The 24,379-nt window shown below is 36.7% G+C and overlaps 1 protein-coding gene across 1 annotated transcript in view; it reads right to left on the bottom strand.

Moving 5' to 3' along the window:
• The window catches only part of TTC29 (tetratricopeptide repeat domain 29), an 88,972-nt gene that overhangs the window by 8,006 nt on the left and 56,587 nt on the right, over positions 1-24,379 (bottom strand). The window contains exons 6-8 of the mRNA XM_059826738.1: positions 23,131-23,343; positions 18,295-18,380; positions 3,664-3,755 (exon numbers count right to left, since the gene is read on the bottom strand). Of these exons, the coding sequence (XP_059682721.1) occupies positions 3,664-3,755; positions 18,295-18,380; positions 23,131-23,343 (391 nt within the window). The remainder of the gene's footprint in view (positions 1-3,663; positions 3,756-18,294; positions 18,381-23,130; positions 23,344-24,379) is intronic.

Consider the following 24,379-nt stretch of genomic DNA (forward strand, 5'->3'; position numbering starts at 1 on the left):
TGAGTGAACATAGATTTTGGTTGAACCAATGCATGAAAACTTAATCATTTACTCAGAGTGGAGAAATCAAATAGAGCAGAGATGAAACAGCCACTAAGGGGTTTGTTGATTGTGCCACCAAGTTTGTGGGCTAGAGGCTGAAAGTAATAAAGCAAATGGAATCAGTGACAGGAGAAAATGTAAAAAGGTTTTCTTAATTTCATGAATTAATAGAAATGTTTTGATGTATTTTTGGCCATTTTTTATATTTCACATAAAAAACCTATGCTCCACATATAAAAAATATGAAAATTGCTAGGGCATATAATATCTTTCAAGCAAACAGAAATCAATTTGATACATATCAGAAAGATATTTCTCACTGTGAGAACTTCACTTACGCCAACTAGCAATTGGTTGGTATGGTTTAACAATTTTTCAAAGGAAGTACTTTTAAAAGCACTACAGCTTGAGATATTTAAAGTATGCTAGAAGGATTACTGAAACACTTTATCCTGCACAAGACCTGGTAACATTATAAACAGGTCTTTCCTACTCAAAGGGCTAATATTTTATAGTTCCTTCAAAAATCTACATGTTATTTTATACAGCCATACACTTTCTATCTCCTTAGACATAACCTTCCTAAATGCATAAAATGTAATTTCCTAAAGATATAGTCATTCACGATCCCACAGAACAGTTATGATGACTTCAGCAGAAGAGATTACATATCTACAGCAACTAATTTTCCAGTTTCATGCTAAAATGCCCTATGAGATTTTTACCCCTATTAGACTTTTATGAAAATATGCACCTTTTATAGGATTGCTCATGTGATTGAATTGGATGTATAAATCATGTGTCCACAAGAAGTCATTACCATGGTGGACACTGGCAGAATAAGTCAAGAACATGATGCTATTATGTCAGATTTTTCCCTGGAAAATGACATGCCTAAATGCACATGATAGAGATTTTCAGTTTCCCATGGTCTGTGGAAACATCTGCAGCAAAGATTTCGCAAAACATTCCAAAGCCATAGACAAGTTCTTGAGCCATTCGGGAGGGCTCAGCCACTTTCTCCAACCTGTCACAAGGCAATCAGTGCAAATTCTCACAGGCATTATGGTTATCATGCATTATTTTAGGGAAATAGTCATCTTTTCTTTGTAAAAACATTATCCATCAAATTTAAAATGATTTGCACAAGTCTAGCCTAGATCAGGTAAAAACAGAAGTAAAGAAAAAGTGATCAAGCTGAGTGTGGAGATTCTGTCACCAACAGTAATTATTCATGCATTTAGCTAATACTTTCTAAACAAGGTTGCCAGAAATTTGCTTGTTTGCTATACATCAGAGAAGCAAATATCCAAAAAGTTTGGTGTGAGAGTAAACAGAAACTTACGATGTTTTTTTTAATGTCTCTCTTTACATTGGTGTTTCAAACCACTTTTCTATGCCCTTTCTTCCTCCAAGGAAGAACCAGCAGAGCTGGACCAGCATGATTTTGTTAATGAAAAATTCTGTTATTGAATTTTGAAAAGTAGGTTTGTCTGAAATATCCATCATACTGGCTTACAGAAAGTGTTCTATTAGAGAGCATTACATGGCAAAAGGGAATTTATCTAGAAGGACTGCTTAAGACAAAGATCAGAGAATCACAGTACAGTTAAGGTTGGAAGGGATCTCTGGAGATAAATCTCCATCTGCCTTGCTCAGAGTAGGGTCAAACAGAGGAGGCCTGCATCCCGTGGAGTTTTCAGTGACTTTTGAAGGATGGAGACTCCACAACCTGTTCCAGCATTCACCCTCACAGTAATTTTTTTCTTCTTCTTGTGTTTAAATGGAATCTCATGTATTTCAGTTTGTGCCCATTGCCTCTTGTCCTGTCACTGAGCACGACTGAGAAGAGCCTGGCTCCCTCTTCTTTACTGTTGCCTAAGAGGTACCGATAAGATTCGCCTTGAGCCTTCTCTTCTGTGGTCTGAACAGTCCCAGCTCCCTCAGCCTCTCCTCCTAGGACAGATGCTCCCAGTCCCTTAGTCAACACCCATTTCAAATGTTGCCTATGCTGTTTTCTCATGTCAGAGATACTTTATGGTCTACTCAGGTATTTTTGCTGCTTGTGATATAGTAAAAGTAATAATGGAATTTATCCATTTGTATCTAAAACAATAAATAAATGGGTTTTATGGAAAGGTGTCTCCTGATCTGTGAGTCCCCCTTGCAAAGTTGCCCCATGAAGACAATGGATGAAAACTTCTCAAGTCTCTATGACCCTCAGTCATAGAGTTCAAGCGTTCAAAAAGACGTAAGGGCCACAAACGGACCCTGAGACATTTTTAAGGTTTTGGAGCATAAATCCAGACCTGTGATCCTTTGAATTTTTGGTCAACTGAATGTCAGAATTCAGTTCTGACTCAACTCTAGTAGCCATTACTGAAACTTGGTGGGATGAATCCCATGACTGGAGTGTGGCTACCGATGGCTACAGGCTGTTCAGAAGGGACAGGCGAGGAAGGAGGGGTCGAGGGGTTGCCCTCTACATCAAGAAATGGATAGGGTGTGAAGAGCTTCTCTGAAGAATAGCCACGAGCAGGTTGAAAGCTTATGGGTAAGAATTAGAGACCAAGGCAACAAAGGGAACCTTGTGGTCGGTGTCTACTATAGGCCACCTGATCAAGGGGAGCCTATTGATGAAGCCTTCTTACTTAAGACAGTTTTGAAAATGGGGCCTGGTATTCTAAGTCTGTTCTGTGGCTTTTTGAACATCTTATCCCATGTGCTTATTTAGGATGCTCAGTACATGAGTAGCCATGAATTATGTATCAGAGAGCTGAAGAGAACTGTGATTGTGGCTGGTCCCTTTATGCTCTGAAAGGCCAAGAGACAAGGGGTCTAACTCAAACAAGAGAATTTGCTCCGCACACTGAAATAAACCTGGTGACAAGTCCTCCTCCATAAACAATTTGCCAACCTCTATCATGTGTCATATGCACTGAAGTCCCCAAACATGGGATGAATCAAGGACAAGCTGCAACCTTCACTTTAATTTCTTTTTTTCCTACTTCATATGATAAGTGCATTAGACTATGTCAAAATTATTTGTGTAAGAAGTTGAAGTAGTTTCAAACTAATTCACCTGGAAGAAGATTTTAATGCTAGATGCTGAAACGAAAACATTGAAGACAAGCATCTTATTTGCAGCAAATTTATATCTAGTTACACATGCACAAAGCAGAAATCTCTCCAAAGAAGAAGTGAGTGCAATAAATAGAAACTTACAGTTCAGAAAAGATTACACTGAGACACCTACTGAAGCTTGCTACATTCTTCAAGGTTTTCTGCCTTTTTTAACCTGGAAAATATGCCTGGATTTCTATTTTCCAGTAAGGTCCCTCCCCAACTTGTGAAAAGAAATAAATTTAAAAAGTCCCCAAAATGGGGGGGGGAAAAAAGGACATACTACAGTTTACAGGTAAAGAAAAGCTTAGATCATACACTTTAAAAAAATGTGTACCAGTTTAAAATAACTTTCGATGAAAGGGTCACTTACTGCAAGAAGGGCACTGCTTAAAATTTAAGCAGTCAGTAATAGGAAGCGACAGACCTCTAACAATTTAAGTCTTTCACAGCTGAATGAATCTGCACTGACAGTCAGGCAAGGATGTGCTAACCTACCTTACCAGGATCTCGGCTATAGCTGCATATGCTCTGCCTAGGCCAGCAGAATCACAAAGTGCTGTGAAGATTTTAACAGAGGTGTTCAAAATCTGTGAAACAGGAAAATACAACCCAATAAATACAATGCTAAGAATTTCCACCTTTTTTTTTTTTTTTTTGCAGTCACTGTCCATATGAAACACAAAATTAAAGTTTTCCCACTTGTACATTTCTTCTTTAATTAGCTGTAATGGGACCAGGTTTTTGATCATTATTTACAGTTGTTTGAAACTACTCAATAATTACAAATTACAAATACATAACTTGCATTTAAATCCCTGTATTTCAGCACTTTGCAAAACCAGCGAGGTATTACCTGATTTGCAATATAAATTTCCTTATCCATAATTCAAAAGATTTTAAAAGGCTGTGCTTTTATGAATTTCTGATACTATCTTAAAACGGTATCCTTTGCATTCATAGTGTTTTAGAATGATATGCTGAAATACAAGTTATTATTTTTCTTTCTTTAAACTGGCACTATGACAACTTTTCTTAGTACAATTCAGATGCCCAAAGAATGAATAAGTTATAGGTTAGACATTTAAACTATGTTGGCTTAAAATACCGTGGATAATGTTGTTATTTTTATGACTAATTATTCGCGCACACAAGCAATTTGTTAACATTCCTTTGGAACGTACTCTAGTATCATGACCCCTCCTATAACCGAAGGCTTACAGCTGATGCATAAAAACATATGATCGTAATTTAATTTAACACTGACATCACCTGTATTGCATAATTTCTCTTTTCATCTATTTTTTTTCCAATGGTGATGATGGGAGAGTGCATATAAAATTAAATCCTATTCTTTCCTCCCTCTTTGTTGCTTGACCCAACCTATTACACACATGAGAAAACAGGAAATCTCCAAAGACTATCTATGGAAATCCTTTTTGCACGTTTCCAAGAAAGGAGTAGTGACTGTCATTTACCAGCCCTAAAGGGGGATGGGAGATGCCCACGGACATACGACAGTATCCTGCATGCCCCAAGATGCCGATTTATATTGAGGTATAAGATAGGGCATTTTCTTTTAAGACTGCATCCCCTGTCATTGGCAAAGTGCCTGGTTCAAAAGATGACAACCCGTGTGTGCTCATGCTATGGATGGCACCATCTCTAGCACTGTCTCCACTACTCAGATTTCCTAGTTCTTGAAAGAGTTTTACTGCATGTCGGAGTATCCCTGAACAAGGCTCTTATTTTTTAGTTATATGAGCTCCGTGTGCACAAAAAGTAGCATTTATTAATGTGCATTGCACTGTTTATCATCCCTCAAGTACTTTCTTATCAGTTATGTTCTCATCCACATCAGCATTGCCTCCTATACTTGCAGGTCATTGTCAATTGAGTTATCAACGCATAAGATATGACAAAAAGAGTATAAAGGCACCTCAGTTAGGAAGTTGTCACATCAGTTCAGAACTCGCCCTAAACTGAATGCATACTCAAAATTGTTGAGGCCTGCAATGCATCCTTCTAATAATCCAGGATGGTAACAGAAACGCACACAAGCATCCAAGAAACAGTTCTTGGTTTTTCATTTAACTCAGAAGACCTACAACATTTGTTGTAATAATTGTGCCCATATCAGAAAACCTGCCATAAGAGTGTCAGGAGGTTTCCAAAATTTTATGTACTGGACTGAAATCACTCCTACATTAAACTGGCCTCTGCAATATTAAACCAGGACACAGGGTCTCTAGTGGTTACTATCTACCACAGAAAGGTTACTTAGGCACCTAAGGCTTAGGCTACTATACTTTTTTTTCTATCAAAGATATCACAAAGCCTCAAAAGGACAGATAAAACCAAGGAAGAACCATAGCCAGAGTAGCTAAAGTAAAAAGTTGGTTCACTGCGTCTCTACAACAGCTGCTAGAAAGAAATAAGTAAATACATAAAGCCACTCATTCATATCGATGAAAAGTGCTCATTTTGGTCCAAGGTTACTACTGCTCTACAAAAATCAGATGTTTCATTCCAAGTAATGGTGAAATAACAATAATTAAATCATCTACGTGAAAGGGAGGAAATCTTGATAAATTACAATAGAAAATATACTCTTTATGTCTGTATTTCAAACAAATCCTCCAGCTTCAGATACTATGTAGGGACACAGAGAGGGACACATTCTTGATGGAAAGGAGCTGTGTCGTGCCCCTGTATGCTACAATTGCTGAGTATCCATTTACATGGAGGAAGTGAAGATGGGCCTCCTCACCTACGGTGCATGCCTTACCTTCAGCATTCACGAAAGAAAAAGAAGAGGAGGTAGGGCTGGATAAAATGCTGGATTAACACGTAAGCATTAGAGGATTTCACCCAAAGTCTCTTGCAATTTCAGCACACTTTTAATTTTCATTTAAAAATTATAAAGCTTGCATGCTGGCAAATCAAGTGGAATTGACACAGTGATGTCTGCCAGAATCTGTAAGCAGCCTGAAAACAACAAATGGACATGAAAACTTTCCCGTTTATTATCATGGGATATGAAGTACCAGTCCATCTAAATGGGTTCCTATGAATACCACGTAAGAGAAGACATGCATGTGGCAACAGCGTATTGAGTGGGCCTGGCTGGGCCCATCATCTATCAGCTCTCTGACAAGTGGGTAAGTATTGGGAACACATATCATTTGGATCTAATGGAATTTCTAGGCTCCCATGAAAGTTTTTCTACCTTTAGAGAGAAGTATAGCCAGAAACAGGTCTTTTATATATATTTTGGCTAATCTGTGCAGAGGACAGTGACATCCAAGGAAGAGGTGGAATATGTCAATAGTTAGTGCTGAAAACTCCTACACAAATGTGCAGTTTTGCTGTATTTGTGGTCTTAGAGAATACAACTGTCATTACACAAACAAAAAGGATGGAAAAATTGTTTTAGACAACAAAACAAAAGTGTTCTGATTAAGGTAACATGCTTCTGCTTCAGTATTCTACGGTAAATATTGTGCATTAAAATGTCATCTTGGTAATTTTCTTCATGTTAAAGAGATGTAAATATAAATATATAACATTGCATAAAGAGATACCAAATAGGACTACATAAGAATCTATACTGGTAATGTACATTAAAAAGAGTGGGTTTGGGTATTATATGAATCTGGCTGACTTTCCTTCTCAAAACTCAGACAAAGTTTTCAGAGATTTAGAGTTACTGAAGGGGCAAAATGCCTTGGTGTTGGTTTTTTTTTTTTTTAATTTGCTATGTGCAAAGAGTTCTGAGGAAGGAAGCTCATGCAATAGATTTATCCTGATCATGCTACGCTCTATCATAAAATTTCCATACAGTTTCAAAGAGCATTTGATACTCCTAGCAACTAGTGGAAAAAGATTACTGTATATGCAGTTGAATAGATTCAAATAACATACAGTTCTTTCTACCTCTAAAAAGAAAATGTAAGGTAAGTTTAACAAAATAAAAATTATAAAACTGCACTGATTCTGGTCACAAATTAGTTTTTGGCTCCATGTGACCAAGCACACTGACTGTCTCAAACGTCCTACTTCTGTGGAAATACTGGTTAAAAAAAACGCAAAGAAAATTAAAATCAAAGCCTAATACAGAAATGAACAGTGCGTTTCAATCACCTGTTCTCATTTGTGCAGGATGTGGGAAGGTGGCAGGGTGAAGACTTCAACTTTGTCTTCCACATTACAGACAACTGTCCCACGTGCCATCCACTATTATTTTGGTGTATGCAGAAAAAAAAAAAAGAAGTAGCTTTTATGGCTCCAAAATAGAAATAAAATAAAAATCAGGATGCATAGTACAATTTCCCTTGTTGTCTTGCTTAGCACTAAAAGCTGGATGCAGGCACACCTGGAAGGAGGATAGCTACCACGGGAGCATCTATTTACAAAATCAGCTCTCTTCCTGGGCCTTTGTAAGTCTATTGTGGCTACAATTAGTTACAGCACAAAAATAAAGTAAAGTAACAAGCTCTGCTTAAATCCTTGAACTAGAGCCTATTTGTGGTATAGTTCTTGCACTAATTCTCTAGGTAGTGGTGAATTTCATGTTTACCTCCTTTGCAAAGAAAAATATTAGTCAGATCTCAGCCTGGGTTTGCTTCTTGGTTATCTCAGCATTATGCCAGCGTGACCCTCCTGGGGTTATTCCATTAATATAAAACAGATACACCAGCTCCTCCCCCAAGCCTCCCCCTCTCCAAAATCCCACCCTTGATTTTTTTTATTGTTGTCACCCCCGTACTTCTTTTAGACGTACATAAAAACATGCACACGCCTCATTGGCATACAGTGAGGACTCAGACAAAAGGACATAGGCTGTGCTAAACATTGATACATCCGGGTATGACGGACAAAAGAGTAAAAATCAAAGGTATGAATTTATGTTGAATAAAGAATGTCTATCCAACTCAACACAAGATTAATGTTACTACCAGAATTTCATTATTTTGGTAAAATACGTTACTCTGACAAAACCATGATGGGATAATATTGATTTATAATACTAACTTTAAAAAACACAAAACCATAGTTCTGCTCTCAGCTTTACACTTGATAGTGTTGTCAAACTTTATTGGAAACACATTTATTTTGATTTCTGAAAATCTAGCTGTGTTTAGCCATTTCACAGCTGGTGAGCAGTAAAGATGCTTCTGCCTCATTTACAGATCTTGAACATGAATCAGACAATCAACTGGAACATTAGTCAAAGAGATCACTAGCTAATGATTTCTGACAGGCACTGCAGTAAGAGGCTAAGGCCCAGCCTGGCTAGCAGCATCTGACAATATTTTTCTGGAGCCGACAATAGGTGTTGGTAGACAGACAATGCAATCAAGTGAGACTGCTGGCCTCATACCCCTTGGTACCTGTTAAATACTTTCAGAAAAAACACATAGCTCTGACAGTCACTAAATAATCACTTCCACACAGTCCAATGAAAATAAAAGACAACAGAACTGTATGCATAGGCATTTTGCAGTTCAGTGAACTCCTTCCCATTGCTCCCCAAGAAATGCGTATTTAAAAATGCCTAAAAAGTACAGTCTTTATTGCCATAATTTAAGTGGTTACACGCCTGTGGCCTTCCTGAGTAAGGTCAAAGAAGAGTTTCACAATACAAACCCAGACGTATTCTTATTTTGGCCAAAACACAGCGTGAGTGAGGTTGGACAGCAATAAGAAAATTGCATTGTTCATGTAACGTATTGATTACAATGAGCAGAGCTCATTGATGCCAGGAAAATAATACACCAATATCACCTGAATGGCAGGCTGCACCTTGTTAAATGCTAAATGTATTCAAGCATAGCAAGCATCCAGGGTAGCAGCAGTACAGCATTCTGTCTGCATGCTCACAATGAAGGGATACTGAAACTGCGTGCCATGCTGAGGAAAGAGGGAGTAGTCCCTGATTTGCCAGAATTGTTAGTTCTCCCTCTTTTCCCACAACTGAAATTCACCAACTCAGATTCTGTAAATGTGAATGCTAAGTCCTTGACCTTAGCCACATCCCATTACACTGGACTGTACTGTTTTGATAAATAAACAGAAAAAAATTAAACCAGAAATGTACAAACTTTGTCACTGTTCCTTCAGAGACAGAAGAATTTGCCTGGAATTGGCCAATCTGGTCTGTTCCAGAACTGGTATTCCAGGGACTCTAATGTGGGTATTTGGATAACCCACAGCATAAGCGTGCATCTTGGAGCAGGGAATGATGAGGGATGTAGAAGAATCCACTCAGATGTCTGGCCAAGTCAAACATCAAAGTAGAGCACCCTTGTTCAAGACCTTTCACAGGCTCTTGCTAGGACATGGCTATCACTAAGGCGTTGCTTGGGTGACTCTCTCCCTGAGGGGTAACAGCTCCGTCCAGTCCCCACTCTTCCTTCCCCTGTTATACCTGGCTATCAAGTGCAATGTTTACCTTGATGCTCTATAAACTTGCATGGCAATACATGCTTCAGGTTACTCGTGTCTGCATCTGTTTGAAGGATTAGAGAAGGGAAGACAGACATTTCACTCATTCTGTAACAGTCTATCGAGATAAAGACCTAGGGTTCTTTGCCTGTATCAAGTCTTACTTGTATGCTTTGCATAACATTCAGAGTATGTACGTTTTCTGCTTTGATACTGAATGGATGATATGTAAATACAAGTAACTAATTGCAAAATTCCATTCCCCAGAGTAATTTCAAATGTCTGTCGGCTTCCACGAGGTCAGTTCGCCCTATATGCTTCATTTTGCTGCACAGGAAACTTAAGAGATGGTATGTACAGATGATTGAATAAGCGTTAACTTTTGTTCCCATCCTTCTTATTTCTTCTGTATGAGCTTCTGTATTACTGTTCTTAATTCTGGCCTTCTGTGCCACTGAATTATATTAATTCTAGTTCGCTACACCTACAACTTTGTAGGAACGCAGTCATCATTTTATTATTTACTATACCTCATAAAGGGTTTTATCAAAATAAGTTAAAAATAATAAAAAAAACAGCCAGGTCCTTCAGTGCAAAAACCTATGCAAATGTTAAACCCAGGTATTTTAGTTTGTTATTACTGTAGAATTTGAAATCTTTACTGCACGAGACATTACTCTAAGTAAAGGTTGTTGCAATCTTTATTTAGTACGGGAATGTAATGTTTTCCAAAGCAGCCATTGTTGACATATTTCTTCAAAATAAAGCATGGCTTAACAGTCTGGAGTGAAGAAGCTTCATCTGTTACCCTTTAACAGCAATATAAGAGGAAAAAACAGTTTATGTATCCTTTCCATCCTGACAGATGTGACAATAGCTGGAAACACTGTGCCTGCCAAGAGCTTTTATCAAGTATGTTATAACAACTAGTAATAAGTGTAAATAATAAATGGCTACGATCTTATGGGAAACGGTGGCAATACTAAACAATTTTTGGTGCTTGCTGATGGGAGTCTGCTAGTCTTGGAATTCCCTGGCTTCCCAGTAGAGTTTTGGCCTGACAATAAACAACAGTTTAATACTTTATCTAATCCCAGCCAGGAGGTAAGTTCAACAGCAAGCTTTTGCAGATGTTCACATCCAATAATCTATTCATAATTGATGAAACAGGGAGGTCAGATGTAATGGTTGCTACTATTCCAGCAACAAATAAATGGTTATTGACAAAACAAGGCAGTGTGGCGCTGAGTGCTGAGCAGTGACAAGCATGAAACAGTGCTGAGACAGAAGTAGTGATGTGAATACAGCCCTTCATCTTGAGAATTCCTTAACGTGATGTGTGGCACGAGGGCCACTCTGACACATAAGCAGATGGAGGTGACTTGTAAAGGAAAAATGAGATTCCGCAAGTACATCAAAGACAAAGGCAGAGGCGGAGAAAGAAACAAGGAGAAAGGGGTGGACAAGACTGGAAATTTGGGTAAGTGCAACAATGTGAATTGTTCAGAAATGTTTTTGTATAGCAGCACTACAATCCAGATGCCTGGACTGCTTTTATCACACTGTTGTGTCTACATGAATGTACCTGGCTGTCAGATTGCTGTAGCCTCCTAAGACGTTAGTATCATACTATATGCATATGCATGCTTAAATGCCCATTACTTCTTAGACAAAGCACCTATATTCTGCTACATGCTTATTAATATCTTTAGTCCACCCACAAACAGATATTTTTAATTACACAAAGTTTTGCTACCTAAAAGCAAGCAAACAAACCCTTAAATTTGCATAACATAATGGAAAAAACTGCAGAGAGAAATTTTTTGTATACCTTCCTAGTTCAAGTCAGTTAAAAATCATTATTTTTCTGCATACCTATATGGAAGTTAAGGAAAAGTTCTCATTCAGCTGAAAACCTCATATTCTTTAAGTTTTAAGCCATGTAAGAAATGTAGTAAAAGGATTAATAGACTGTTTTTATTGACTGAATAAAACTTGAGTAATTTACATGCAAATAGACACTTAAAATCTTTTGCATCCATTTCAGTGCTAAAAGATAGTATTTTTACAATGTTTATTGTGTAATATTCTAATATGAAAAAGAGCAGAATGAAATGGTGGCCATTATTGCTATATGTAGTCATAAAAAGATTTCAGACAGAAATATTTTAAATATTAATATTACTAAAATCACTTAAAGCACCAAGGAATGTTAAATCGATTTATTTAGAAGTACAATTTATTTCACACTTTGCTACCAATCCTTTTGATCAGCTCTGAAATAATACATAAGCTGAAAGCAAAACAGCAAAACAAATTGCTTCTAGCAATGAAGCAGCAAGCTCTAGGTTTTATACTGGCACGCTTCAGTGTTTTAACTTCTCAGGTTATTTATCTATCAAAGGATAAATTTAAAATTCCTTAAGATCTGATGCCTGAATCAAGACCTCCTATTCTCCAATCTAGCCATCAATGGTTCTGATCAAGCAAAACTGTTAAGCATTTGCTTACACCTGAATATGAGTTGTTCCCTTGAAGTCAATGGGAATAACTGAATTGAAATTTAAACACGTATTTAATAACTAAATTGCTGTAGCTTGAACTATACCAATTTGAGAAACCAATCTAATTTTAAAAGCCTTACTTTATAGAAATTTTTTTTAAAGCCTGTTCATTTGAACTAAACTATACAAAGGAAAACAAAACCTCCCAGATTATATTTGCATTTAAGTACTGAAATTCCTGAGTTTGTACAGTGTGGGTACAAACGTTTCATTTCTCAAAACACATAAAAAGTCTGACTTCTTTAAGTATATTATCTAACAGAATTAGAAAATTTCTTATACAGTTTTTCAGCTATTTGCTACAGCCCTGGGTATACTATTTGCCATTTCACTAATGGACATACTACAGACAGTTCTTAAGATCTCTCATGCTATTGTTTCTCAGATAATATAAGCTACGAACTAAGGCATGCTGCAGCTATCTCTTTCCCTCAATTACATACAGCATTTAGGTTCCAAGGTTTAGCACACCTAAGCTAGAAATCCAATATAGTCTAAAGTCCATAAAGTAAATAACCTCTATAACATACAGATGTACTGCTTTGTCTTTTTTGTTTCTAGCCTGTGGGAATGAAATGAGTGGAAACTTGTATATCAGCAGTTATTTTTTAAAAAAAAAGTATATTTTATTAGCTGCTCTAAAAAAAGTTTCAATACAGTAAGTAGAAAATGCCTGCCTAAATCACATCTTTTAACTGACAAAGACAGTTATTAGAGTTTTAGAAACCTCAGTCAGGGCAAGTGGACTAATTATGACCTTATATCCCATAAAACAGAGACTGTTTAGCTGTGGTCACAATCTGGCTCCTACCTTGCCTGGGAAAGCATAAGGAAGAGCCATCTCCACCAGCCATACCTAGCAGAGAACACGCAGAGAATAGCAAAGATTGTTCCATCCCATCAGCTATATCAAAAAGGTAGGACCAGAGCAAAGGCTCCATGATTGCCAACTACTCTGCCCTCCATGCCTTGATAAAAAAATAGATGCAAAGATATTTTTATTCCCTTGCAGAGCAGTTTAAGGAGTTTTTATGGCTTTGTCCTCAATGTTTCAACATATTAGAGCTAAGCAAACCTCCAGTAAGGGACAATTTGCTTCAAAAGGAAAATGATACCATGTTCCAAGGCAATTGTAGCAGACACGGTATCATAAACGTGCAAATCTGTGTGGTATACAGAAAAGTACTGAAGGAACTCAGGCTACTCAGAACATTTTCCCTGCTTTTTTCAGGTTTTCAAGAAACAGGCTAAGATAGAAAAATGATTATCTAAATTAAACCAACAGAAGAAATCCTTCCTTCACGAAGAGACTATTAACTTTCATATCGAAATAAAAAGTTAGATCTTTCTTTCACTTTAAGAATTAAGCGCTAAATTAACAACAACCACAGAATTGAATGATCAGACAATCACCTCTTCCCTGAGGTTTCAGGTCTTCTTTAAGATTCTCAACACAAATAATTTCTAATTTCTTAATTCCATCAGTATTTAGGCCAATATATTTTGTCAAGGCGAAGTTCACTACCAGTATTAATTGTTCTCGCATAATTTTGTTTGTACTATCTTCACCAATGCCTAGCAGCAGTGGGACCTTTCAGAAACATGAAATTTAATCAGTTTCAGAATTGGCTCACTAATTCTAGACTTTCAAGAAGAAAATCTTTCTCTATACATAATCCATTGTCAGTGCCAACATCAGTCAGAAGTGTCTACCTTCAAAGATGACTTGGAGTTTTGTCTGGCTTTTTATTCCTCAGATATGAAAAATACAAAATTTCTATATGAGTACAGTTTTAAGAATGATTTAAATATTGCTTCAATAAAAGTGAAGACTCTAGGAATGATGAGACCTTTTCTTAAACTGGTATGCTAAAATGTTTTTTCAAGCACGTGATGCCATTTGCTAGGCTGAAAACATTACACTTCATTACTAATGGCTAAATATCACTTATACATGAATAAAGGACAATCTGGCTGATTTAAAAGAAGGAAGTTTGAAATAATTTCCATTGAATAGTACCTTTTGATGTGTTTTGCGAGTCTCCATTTCTTTTTGTAGTAACAGTAATGAAAGCTTAAACCTAAACTCAGTGGTCTACCCAGACACCACTGACAGAAAAGCGTCTTGAAGTTCAGCCTTCTAGCAAAGCACTAGAATAGTAAGCAAATCTCAAAAGGAATGATGCTCATTCTTCTCAACTACCTTTCACAATGTTTGGGAGAAAAGAAGATAACATTCAGTCTACCTTTTGGAGTTCTTTTACTTGCTAAGATCCTCCTCGATTGACCAAATCCATACATACATGTGGGCATAATCTATATAATTAGATATAGTTAGATAAAACACACCATGCATACTAACTTCAGAATAACTGCATCTCAGATACTTTTACTTATATTCTCTCTAGCTGCGTAAGTTGAGACAAAATTTTCAGTTGTTTTGACACAGGCTTTTTCAGAAATTAACTTTACGGTCATAAATCACCTCTGATTACTTTAATAGGGTCATTTTGAATGTGAAGATGTCTTTGTAAGTTCATAAATTTTCTTGATAATTTTATGCCTGTGGCTTGTATATTGTAATTCTGACAATTCATGCACATAGCATTATGTCATAAATTACCACATTTATTTTGGCATGAGTCTCAGTACTCATGAACACTGCCTCTATTATTTAAATATGCAACATATCTGAAACACAGGATTCAATATCCAAAATAAAGGAACACTTAGAAAAGAACTAATGCTCAGACAAGGACTGGAATTTTCCTGATGATTTGGGATGCAATTCTAATTGAAAGAGAACAAACCCTTGATGCCCAGCTCTTTGAAGCATTCTTGAAAGCCCAGTTTAAAAAAACCCTCCCACATCAAGCATTAGATTACAATACCTTATGCAAGATTTCTAACGACACAGAAGTGTTTCACTTAATACTTAGCTTGCTATACAAGTCTGAAGAAAAACAAGTAAACAGTAACTTTTATTTTAAAAACAGATGGAGAACTCTCCCTGACAAAATCTATAATGTTTAAGATAAAATCTATATAATGTGAACTATTAATATTTTGTGTCGTATTTTGTGGAAAAGCCATTAGGCTTGATTACAAACCAGGTGATAGGAAAAATATTATGAACATACCACACTGCTATTGAACATAATTAGTTCTCAGGCTTTTAAACTTGCACACACTTATGTTCTTACATCTGAGTAGGTCCACTGAAATCAATCATATCTATCAAATAAAATTAAATCAATTTATACAGATTATAACCCAAATCAAATTATGTTAGATTATACACCAAATGCCTAGCAAATAAAAAAAAACCTTCTCCAACAAACCCAGCCCATTTGATACAAAGTGACTGCGTATTTTTGATATAATAGGCTGCAGCTTAATCATTTCAACCTTTAATTACTGCATCAGATAATGAATATTTTGAACATATGCTTCTCCACTCTGCTAGAAGACATGAATGAAAGAGAAACAAGTCTATATGCATGCTACTGTGTGTGCGTGTTGGGGGAGGGAGTAGCATGCTGAACAGCAAAAGGAACCAAGGGGCAACAATTGGAGGAAATGGTATCTGTAACAGCTGCTCCTTTCAGATTCCCCTAGAAGGAGACTGCCTGAGGTGGACCACAGCACAAAAGGATAAAGAAGATGAGAACTGATGCAAAGCAGGAAAATAACTGCTGAGACCCCTGAGCCTACACCCGAATAGTCCCAAGCTGTGTGGCAAGACCTCTTTAGCATGCTACAGAAGCTGGTGATGAACTACATATTACCATGAGGCAAACTGGCTCCTAGCAGTATTGTCTGCATGTTATGTGTAATGATAACCGGTGGTCCTCTGGGAACAGGATGCAATGATTTCATCTCCGTAAGCATCTGAGCTCCCCTTGGATACAGAGACCATTAAATTGAGAACAGAAGGGTAAATTTTAGGCAATGATTTCTAATTGGAGAGTGAAGACAACTTGTGCTCAACAGTACTGTCAACCACTAATGTTTTACTGCTGTCTATATTGATCACTGTTAAGGACAAAAGGAACTAAAATTTTACCCCTTTTCCTTAGTCCTGTAACACACATTATAGTTTTGGAATGAAAGTACTTCACAGGTTTCTTATATAATATTATTGGAAATGCCACTATATTAGGAAATGCCACTATATTATAATACAATATTATATTATTTACACTGAAAAGTATTAGTATTTTAATTACTGTTAAAATAACATTTTATACTCTTAACATAATGTATCATTTATGTTTTGTACTACAGAGACTTTTTTTCCCTTTTAACAAAAATGCACATTGCTTTCCTTACCTGTCATGTGTTTTTGTAAGACTAAAAACAATAGGCACAACCTATTACATATATATTTTAAATTAATAGTAGTACATTACAAAATTCAAGATTTCAGAGTCTTCCTTAAAAAACTAATAATTCTGCATGTGACAAAAAGAAATGGAACTTCCAAATGATTGCTGTAACTTTTTTGCAGGAGGCATGGGGGAGCAACAAAGGGAAAGGAGTAGCTATAAAATGTAAGCAAAATGGATCCTGAGGAAACAATGCCAGGACATCTAATATTTTTGACACTTTCAATGGTAGTTTGATCCTTTGTATATCATGGAGACTGGGCAGTCTTGTTCATTAATTAATTTCTCCTGTGATGGAGAGATCAAATATGCACGAAGGCTTCTTTAGTTTAGCACATTTGTTTATCTTGCTGCTCTTCATCATTCACACAGCTTATTGTGACTCTCAGAAACTTAACAGAAAAGTTGATCAGGTAAGAATGCTGGCACACTTGTCAGTCAAAAAACAATGCAGATAAACTTCAGTACAAAAAATTCTAGTCTAATCTGTCATACTGTATTCTTGGAAAAGATCAAATATCCTCTTCTTATTGCTGTTGCAACTATTAGATATAATTTTATAAAATTATATGTAGCTTTTTAATTTTGAAATATTTTCACATTCAGCTACAGACTTTGACTGCAACCGATGTGAGAACAGGCTCCCGCTTTCCAGCATTCAGTTGATTTATACAGATGATAGGCCTAGCAGCACTAAAGAATTATGTATAAAGATGGTCAATAACTTTTGGAAAAATTGTATCACAAATTGTTAAAAGCATGTAAGAGGATATTTCAAGACAGAAGTCTAGAATCCCTCCTACACTGCAGAAGCCAAGCAAGCAATACTGAAACCCACGCTGAATTCACTTTATGACGTCTATTGGTCTATTTCTGAAAAAAATGAGCCACCACAAAAAATAACCACAAAGAATGACCTCTATAAAACACGTTCATTAATAAAATACCAAGTCACTCTGCAGTTAAAGGAACAAACAGAAATAAAAATTGTGATTATCCAGCTGACTAATTGCAATAATAATGATCAAAATATTCAAGTAAATTAATTTTCCACAGAACATTTTTAAGAGGATCATGGAGGACTGTGACTTCTCTGATGACTGGCACAGGCAAATCAAGTTGATGCTGACCTGTGATGAACTAGAGGAACCCTCCTTCCAGACTAGAATTCCACACGTACAATTCTCATTGTCTTAGAATTATTATGTATGGGAGTCTCAAGGGAAACATGAGAAGAGGAGCTTGAACTCAAGTATCAACAGAAGGGATTGCATCAGCACTATGGCTTTTCATACCAAAGCCAATTAATAATTCTTCTAAATTCCTGATGTTCTGAAAAGCTCAACACGGGAATTGACTGCTCACAAATATGCTGTATCAAACCAGTTTGCAAAACTGGTGTTTTATACAAAAGCCTGACTAAATAAAAACTGTTTTATATGTGTATGAATACAGGAAAAGGAAAGCCAGTCACATATAACCTGAATTGTCAATTCATATTATTTCTACAGATCCAAGCATGGAAACTTGGGCTCCGTCGGTTCTGGAATTTATTGGAACCATAATTACTTAAGCCACACGGATCCCTGTCTACAGAACTAGATACAGTTATAAAAGGTCCACGAGCCAAGTCTCTTCAAGTCTTTTCTGCTCTCCAAAATGCCTAAGAAGATGCCAAGGAGGCAGAGAAAGGCATTGGGAAAGCTAAAGCAACTTTAAAATAAACTTACTGATAATGCTGTCTGTTGTTCTCCAGCAAACTGATATGCTAAACTTAAGCAATACGCAGCTTCTCCTTCCATCTTCATATCACCTCCTAAAGAAAGGATTAAAGTTACAGTTACCAGCATAATCTGAACAAAATTACAGTAGTACAGACAGTTCTTGCAGGTTCTTAAATAACATACAGGTGTTTAAATACTGTGGTAAGTTTTTCCTTCTGTTTACCCTTGCCATTTATCTCTTTCCAAAAATATATAGTGCTAATTAAAAATAGAGGCTATGGATTTAAACAAAGTTCAACAAGGAAGTTCAACAAAGTCAGAGAAAGTATCTTCCAGTAAGTAATGCAGCACAATCAATTTAACATGCTGTGATGTCCTCTGTCACAAATTGTTTAATAATACTCACAGTGTCCTCACATTAGAAAATCATAGTAGCCTCTCTCTCTCTATTCATATATAAAATAAAAGGAGCTACAAATATATAATACACCTTAATACATAAACACAAAATATGTTGACCCACACACTTCACTAATGTGAATCTTAGTGAAACGCTGAGAGAGACTTATCAGTAGACCAGGTTCATATTTCTTATTCTCATGGCTATTTTGCAAGCTACTGTGGACTAGAATAGCTAAAAAAAGGGAGAACTTATGCTTGCAAGGAGTAGTTGTAGAAGATTCTGCACAGACAGTTGCTAACTGAGGTGCATCACACTTTCCCATCCCAGGTTTTATTTCACTAATACTGATCTAACAACCACTGCTTTGCTGGCCTTTTTCTATTGCTCCCTCAATAGAAAATCATCCATTCGATACTGAAAGTTATATAAATTAATTATATAAATGCCTACTGTGCCACACTATATTTAAAAATTTTCCTCCAGAACATAAGTATCCATAAAAAAAAATTGTAGATGAAATTATATTAAAAACAGCCCAAAATCCAGTCTTTCTGTTGCTCAGTATCCACCTGCTCAAACACAATAAAGAGGAGAAAACCAACCTGAAGCATAACTTCGTATCAAGATATTTTGTAAAATGCATAAATAAATACAGTTCCAATGAAATGGAGATTATCTACTTAAAATTGTCAGGCTAATAAATTCTTTATGTCCAAACACACAGAAGCCTACATCTAGTTCTGGACCTATCTGAATGTTATAATTGCTGAGGCCATAGCAATGCTCTATCTATAGCACTTAATACATTACACAAAATTACGAAAAGCCTGTAACTCAAAAACCTGTTGGTCTTTTCCAATATTCAATATCCCTTAAAAGGCTTAATGAGGCAAAAGGATACAGAAATACAGTTTCTCAGAGGAATAAGAAGTGAAAAGTTGCTAGGGATATAAAAAACTTACTTCCTCACTTAAGAACAGTCTGAGAGTCTGAAGTGGGTAATATCTAATCCTAATTCATAAAATACATAAACATAGATGATGGTCCAGAAGATCAGAATGGATATTACAGATGGCAGCCAGAGCCAGCATAGGTTTAACTAAATTGTCACATATGGGCTTCATAGATAGAGGCTACGGTTCTGGAACGGGGACTGCAGAACTTGTCTGAAAGGAGCTTCTAAAGCTTTTAAAGAGAACAATCGCAAGTATACTGTGCATAGTGATATTTACTGCATGTCTCAGGAAGCTATGGAAAGTGATTGATTTGAAGTAAGGGCACTGGAACATCTGCCTCATCAAAGTAAGTTTTGGAAAGGCATCAGATCAGTTTTGACAATCTCCATTCCCAGCAGTTTTCACTCGCAATAGGAAGAAGTTGATGAGAAACTCCATCAGCAGTCCTTCTAGTTACTGCAGTAAACATTTGTAGCAGCAGTTTTACTGTAGCTGTGACTCAAGCATGTATTATAGACAGCAGCTGCAAAAAAAGCTAAAAGCCTGTATTTGATCAACAGATTCATCAGGAAAAGATGGAGAAGTTTTTGGGTAAACTAACTGATTGTATTGGCATTCTCAGTATTTGGGTACACACTCCCAAGAGAAAAGATCTAAACTGGCAACTCACAAACCAGATCTACTAATGTAAATTGCAGATAAAAACAAAATAGGTTATTTAGTGGTTTAATTAAAAGAAAAAAATAGCCAAATACAATCATATACCCTCACAAATAAAACATTTGGAATGGAAAGAATTGAATTCTAGCCCCCAAAGTCCTGTTTGGTTTATTCCCCAAAAGTTACCACATAAAAGCGTTTAGATTTCAAATAGTCTTTTAGAATACTACTCTTCATGAGATAAAGCAAGATGAGAAATTAGAATTAATATAATCAAAGACAATCTAATAAAAAACCTGAAATAGAAATAATTTTCTGGCATTTTTAAAAATAATAAATGGCAAATTTCACATGGGCTTAGATGCCTGAAACCTGGTTACTTTTTTCCAAGAGTACCTGCTGCTCTAATAAAGATACTTCTTTTTACGAACTTGCCTTGGCTTCACTGAATACATTTTATACTTTTCTATAGATCGCTGTTGTATACTATCTACCTGTATAATCATATATTTATTTGTGGCAACCTTATTTTTAAAATTTGGAAAAGATTTTCAATTTTTTGGCCATTTTTTATAGTTTAATTCTACCTATCCTGACTACTACTCAAAGACCGGATAACAGATTAATGTTGGGCATACATTATTAAATTTTAAGAAAACTAATGTATCTGGTGATAAATATTGAATTAATATTATATATTAATTGTATGTGCAAGTCATATGCAAAATATACCCCTTAAGGAATACCATGAAAGGCTCTTGAATTGCTGTGCATGGAAAAAGATGATTATTTGAGATCTCCTATCCTACTTCTGAGAAGCACTCCAATAATCATCTAGGATAATCATCTAGGAAAAGTAAGTTTGTAGAAGTGGACATTTAACAGCAACTTTTGAGAAACAAGCGTTATAAAGATTTCTGAAAAATCTGGAAAATTATGTGTATTTTCATAAACTCAATTTGTAAGATTTGTCTTCTCTTTGCTGTTCCTGCTCATGCGTAAGATATACTCCAGAGCACGATATTTCTAGCTGATCAACAACTCACATTATATATAACATTCAAATGCTATTCTAATTTTCCCCCAATTATAAACCTATCCACACACAGACAAAGCTTCATACAGCCATTATCTAGAATAAGAATGCAATCAGGAGTAGTCAGCATGGACTGATGACAGGGAAATCGCGTTTCACCAACCTGATAGTCGTCTAGGATAAGATGACTGGTGTGGTGGATGAAGGAAAAGCAGTGGATGTTGTTTCAATTTTAGCAAGGCTTCTGACACCGTCTCCCATAACATCTTCCTACACAAGCTGATAAAGTACGGCTTAGATAAATAGACAGTGAGGTAGACTGAAAACTAGAGAGCTGCTGGCCTTCAAAGGGTTGTAAGCAGCAGCATGATGTCCAGTGGGAGGCCAGTCACTAGTGGTGTACTCAGGGATCAATACAGGCACCAATACTAATTCATATTTTCCTTAACGACCTGGATGGTGTGACCAAGCATACACTCAGCATGTTTGCAGGCAATACAAAATTGAGGAGGAATGGTCGATCCAGCAGGTAGGTGGCCGTGCTGCCATTCAGAGGGACCTCGGCAGGCTGGAGAAATGGGTCAATGGCAGACTCATGAAGCTCAGGAAAGGGAAATGCAAAGTCCTGCACCTGGGGAGGGATAACCAGGGCGGAAAGGAGCTCGGCAGAGAAAGACCCGAGTTTCCTGGTGGACAACAAGTTGCCCATAAGCCAGCGATACACACTCATGGCAAAGGCAACCAACGGGATCCTGGGCTGCATTAGGCAGAGCATTGTGAGCAGGTCGAGGCAGGTGATCCTTTGCCTCTACTCAGCACTGGTGAGGTCACCCCAGGAGTGCTGTGTCCCATTTTGGGCTTCCCAGTACAGGAGAGAGAGGGACATAGTGAGGTGAGTCCCGCAAAGGGCTGCAAAGATGACTGAGGGACTGGGAGCATCTGTCCTAAGAGGAAAGGCTGAGGGAGCTGGGACTGTTCAGACCACAGAAGAGAAGGCTCGGGGGGATCTTATCGGTACCTCTTAGGCAGCAGTAGAGGAAGCCAGGCTCTTCTCAGTCATGCTCAGTGACAGGACAAGAGGCAATGGGCACAAATTGAAATTCCACCTGAACTCAACAAAATACTTCTTTATTGTGAGGGTGTTTGAACAGTGGAAAATGTTTTCCAGGATGGTTATGGAGTCTCCACCTGTGGAGATACTAAAAGCTTGACTGGATGAAGTCCTGGGCAGCCTGCTCTACCCGACCCTTAATGATCTCCAGAAGTTTCTCTTCCTACCTCAGTTATTCTACAATTCCATAAGTTTTTACTTTAAGTTTCAAAGTATTTACATCTATTAAGATATACAGAAGAAAGCTTGTTTGCTTATGATAGAAAACTGGTTTTCGCAAGTATTAAATAACTACGTAGAGTGAAAAGGTAGTGATCCAGCAGATAATATCACTCAAAAATTGCCAAATCAACAGTGACTAGCCAATCAAAATCAGTGAGCTGAGCTTCCATCAGTGACCTCACTTTCTGATTATGGGTTCACTATTTTATACTATTATTCCCACAAGGCTGGTTTTTTTGGAGATAAAGCTTTCAGAAACCTAAAAGATTCTTTGTTGTCAGCAAGAAGGCATTTCTGCTTTAGTGAGATCTGGAAGTGTATTGATAGCATTTGTCTTTGAATTTCATAGGAAATAATCACCCAGTCAAACACTTGACAATTTCTACTTTACTCTTGGGAAAATCATAGCATGTACATCAAATAAAGGAATGTGAAAATGTTATTTTCCACCTACCTTCTTTTGCCATTTTTAAAGCTTTTATTAGCGTTTTGATGGCCTGTTGGTGTTCTTTATTTTCCAGCATTTTGTCTGCTAGTAATGTATAAATTCTCCAGAGATGCTCACATGCCAGTGAATTGTAAGTATGGCCTGTCTCATCCTTCCATGTCGAACCCTCTGTTAGCTGATAAAATGCTTCATAATGCTCAGCAGCTTTCATGACATGACCTGAAAAATGTCATTTGTAATTACCATCCCTGTAATCAACAGAATTTTAAAAGTTATTAGTCTGTAATAATGTTCTCATTAGAAAGTAAGTTGTAGCCAATCATTTCACAGATTTTTCAAGAATCTTCAATATATAACTTACAGATCACTGGAAAATACTGCCAAATCTCAGAGTTACCAGTGATGCTGTAATTTAAACTTATCACATTTTAAATTAGCTTTCCTTTGTAGATTCACAATGTTGGGGGTGTGTGATCCAAAGGATGCAAAGTCAGAATTTTCTAGAAAATACATCTATTATAGATGCATTAATATAACTTTTGTGGATCTCGTATTTCAAAATTACATCTATGCATAAATAATCACAATTCAAACTGTTCCTCAAGTTTCTTTTTCCATAATGAAAACCTGTGCTGAAAGATTTGAAATGTAGAGAATAGAGGTATAAAAATTGTGTGTGTGTGTGGGGGGGGGAATCTTTATTCAAATAAATTAATTGATGAAAAAAGAATTATTATGCAAAGTAATTTATTCAACAGTGATTACTAGGCCAACATTGGTAAGTTTATGTAGTAAATTTACTGGAAGAGCATTAACGACTAATAGATTAATTATTGAGTCTGAAGTAATACACTTTAAGGTGTTCAAATGTAAGTTACTCAACCATCTCTAAGGCAAAGGAAAGTCTGAAGATAAAGTTCAATTCATTTTAACATGCAAGTAGTTCCTCCCACCCCTCTACCTTCAGCTAGATTTATCTCCGTGTATACATGCAATCTAGGAGATTTCCACACTTTCTGGACAACGGAAATTCAAAGCCCCTTGAAAGAACAGAAAAACTTTTCCTTATACACAATGGGTACAGAAAACCTGTTGGGAAGCAGGTAAGATGAGACCATTTACATACAACAACAACAACAAAGCACATTCTGGTCACACTACCTGGTTTTACAAAGAATGTTCTATAGCAGGGAGAACTGTGAATGGGACCCTTCCTTCATAAGTTTGTGTGTGTGTGATGGAGGAATCTTGTCCC

This window comes from Gavia stellata, chromosome 19, assembly GCF_030936135.1.
Source record: "Gavia stellata isolate bGavSte3 chromosome 19, bGavSte3.hap2, whole genome shotgun sequence".
Lineage (NCBI taxonomy): Eukaryota > Metazoa > Chordata > Aves > Gaviiformes > Gaviidae > Gavia > Gavia stellata.